This window comes from Camelina sativa, chromosome 7, assembly GCF_000633955.1.
Source record: "Camelina sativa cultivar DH55 chromosome 7, Cs, whole genome shotgun sequence".
Taxonomy (NCBI): domain Eukaryota; kingdom Viridiplantae; phylum Streptophyta; class Magnoliopsida; order Brassicales; family Brassicaceae; genus Camelina; species Camelina sativa.
In genome coordinates, this window is record NC_025691.1 from 11,087,330 (window position 1) to 11,090,642 (window position 3,313).

Sequence of the window (3,313 nt, forward strand, 5' to 3'; positions counted from 1 at the left end):
TCTTTCTAGGGTCAAAATATGTAACAATCCAATGCATTTGACTAATTATAAGAGTTCGGGTTGAATTTGGAGTGTTTAGACAATACTTATACCTATTTTGTTCCAAAACAAGCATAAAACGAGAAAACATGCTAACACCGAGAAAACATTAATTCGAAGCAGTAAACAGCTTTGTTTGTGTTTTTTGTGTCAAAATGTGTGACAATCCAGTGCAGTTAACTAATTGTAAGAGTTCAGGAGGAATTTGGAGTGTTTAGACAACAACTATACCCATTTTGTCCCAAACCAGGCTAAAACCGAGAAAACGAAGATGATGATCTTGAGGAAGTTATCCCCTTGAGACGCAGCCAAAGACTCAAGTTTCCACCATCTAACTGGAAAAACACGCGAGTGTACTACAACAATGCTGCCATAGCTCACCCGATTCAAGCCGTGTGCACGTTAGCCCATTTACCGGAAGAACACCAAGTCTTTCTCATTCAAGTTGATAGCCACTGGATCCCACAAACATATGAGGAAGCTAAAGATCACAAGGTGTGGCGTGATGCAGTTCAAGACGAACGAACGACCATGGAGAAAAACCACACGTGGGACGAGACTGATCTACCCAAAGGAAAGAAGGCAGTGACGTCCAAATGGATCTTCACGATCAAATATCGATGTGACGGGGAGATTGAACGCTACAAAGCTCGCCTTGTGGCAAGAGGCTTCACGCAAACGTACGGGGAGGACTATAAGGATATGTTTGCCCCGGTAGCCAAACTACACACAGTCCGGGTAGTTCTCTCTTTGGCCGTCAACTTGAAATGGGAGCTATGGCAGATGGACGTGAAGAATGCGTTTCTACAAGGTGAACTGGAGGAAGAAGTATACATGAGACACCACCGGGCCTAGAGACACGGTTAGCCCCGGCAAAGTGTTCAAACTCAACAAAGCGATCTATGGCTTGAAGCAATCGCCAAGGGCGTGGTATCACAAGCTAAGCTCAACCTTGACCAAGCGGGGATTCAGGAGATCAGAATCTGACCACACTCTTTTCACATACCCAAGTGACCAAGGTATCATTGTCATTCTCGTATATGTTGATGATATCATACTAGAAAGCTTAGATAATCCATGGTCCTGCACTTACCTTTGCCAAGAAGAATCTAAACCTCAAACAAGCAAGAAAACACTTCTATGAAGCTCCTACAACGATCCCAGCTACAGATCTCTACAGAAACCGCTTCTAACTCCAAGAAACCACCAAGAACACTCAAGAACACCAAGAACTCTTCTCTTTCTCTTTTGTTTCTCTCAAAAGCGGCTAAACACGCCTAATGAGACAAAACACGAACTTAAGGGTTTCCTTCTCCCTTTGCCCAAAACGCAGCGTTTAACTTAAGTCAAAATGCAGAAACTCAACCTTGCATCGACCGATGCAATCCCTCAACCGGGATTTCGGTTCGCGGATGTTACAATTCTCCCCCACCAATTTAGATTCGTCCTAGAATCTCAAACAACACTCGGCCAAGGACTCCCAGCTACCGTCTCCATGGCCCGCACTCCTCTGACCGATCTACAGAAGGTCACCTCTATGCGATAGACTCACGCTCCAGGCATTATTTGCTCTCGACTTTTGGACTCTCCTTTTTACTCACAAGCCTAAACCTTGAGTTTTTATTGGCTCCTCATTAGACCGAAATCTGCATGCCATAATATTGGCTCCTCATCGGGCCTAAGCCCGCATACCATAATGTATATAAGGGAGCCCAATACTCGTCTCTCGGGTTGCCACCCTACAGCGCGCCCCCGGATCGTCATCCAAAGTCGATATACCAGCCATACTCCCAAGCCACAAAGTCTTAGAATATGACGGTACTAGGAGGACCTAAGTCTCCCAAGAGTCGCGAGCAAACAATTCTGAACACGTCTGAGTCCTATCCCTATCCAGGTTTCCTTCCCATGGCTCACGTAGGACAACACGATGCCCTACCAACCACATATACCCTCACTAGGATACCTCATGACCACACAAGGATCATCTCACTGCCCAACGGGCCACCACAAAGGCCAAACAAATGTCCTAAACAGGACCGCCACCAAGGCCAAACAAATGTCCTAAACAGGACCGCCACCAAGGCCAAAAAATGTCCTAAAAAGAACCGCCACCAAGGCCAAACAAATGTCACAATCGAAGCTACTTTTTTACCAAATACACTCGCCAAACTCCGAAAATATATCGACGATGGTGACTGATATGATATTAGAACTTTCAAAGTAATCAATCCAACCCTGAATGAGAGGAATACTCATCATCCTTATCAAATTAAATTCACGGACGATACCATTATGACGCTGGTCCAACAATTGAGTCCAAAGAATTACTTTTGATTCGAGGATTTGGATGATATATATCATGGAAGAATAAATCATCCCATCTCTTTCCGTAAGTGTTTCGTTAATTAATTTAATATTGATATGGTACACTCCGTGAGTATAGTTAATTGTAACTTTGTGTTCGGGAATCTAGAATCTTTATAGGATTTGTTATAACTTTGTTTATTGGCCCCTCCCTTAGAAAATTATGAATTAAACTTTTACAAAATGTAGATTTGCAACACTTTGGAAAACTAAATTCTATCTTTTCCCCAAATTAGATGTCTTTGGGTGTATAGTAGATGTGGAAGATAAAAGAAGACCTGAGAGTGCCATTAAAAGTAATGAAGTTGTTTTCACGTTGTTGAACTGCAGGTAAAAGACATTTACTCTACTTTTAGGACAGTTACGTTTTAAAATTGTCTCTGTTAAGATTATTTATTAATTTGATAAACATGTAGGAATGAAACTGTTAAGTGTCGTGTCAAAGATAACTACGCTTCAGAATTCATGTCTAAATGGCAATCAAAAAGGTGTCATCTCATATACAAATCCGGACCTGAGTTTTGTGTAATGCGGTTTGTGAAGGTCGGAGAATATGAAGGTATGTAACATAAAATAGTTCTGATATAATTATCATAAGGTAACCAATATATTCACTCTCCAAATGTTTATAGGTGCACCATGTATCGAAAACACATTGGCCTCTTCGAAGATCTTTATAAACCACAGTTCGAAGGACTGGTAAGATTCGATTATGTAAAAATAACTTTATACACTTTATATATGATTATGTATGATGTTAAAATAATTTTGTTTCATACACTTAATATATTTACAGGTCTGAGTTTGCTGGACGTTATTACATAAACTATGTAATGGAGCATCAAAGTGAGAGCTCGGAGACTCAGTCATAAAGAATGAACTCAGAAATGAAGATACGGTGGCTTAATGA

General features: G+C 41.3%; 1 protein-coding gene across 1 annotated transcript; it reads left to right on the plus strand.

The window, feature by feature from the left end:
* LOC104704525 lies at positions 571–3,106 on the plus strand. Its single transcript, XM_010420597.1, has 4 exons — positions 571–850; positions 2,640–2,733; positions 2,820–2,962; positions 3,036–3,106. Exons 1-4 carry the CDS (start codon positions 571–573, stop codon positions 3,104–3,106), a joined length of 588 nt encoding a protein of 195 aa, XP_010418899.1.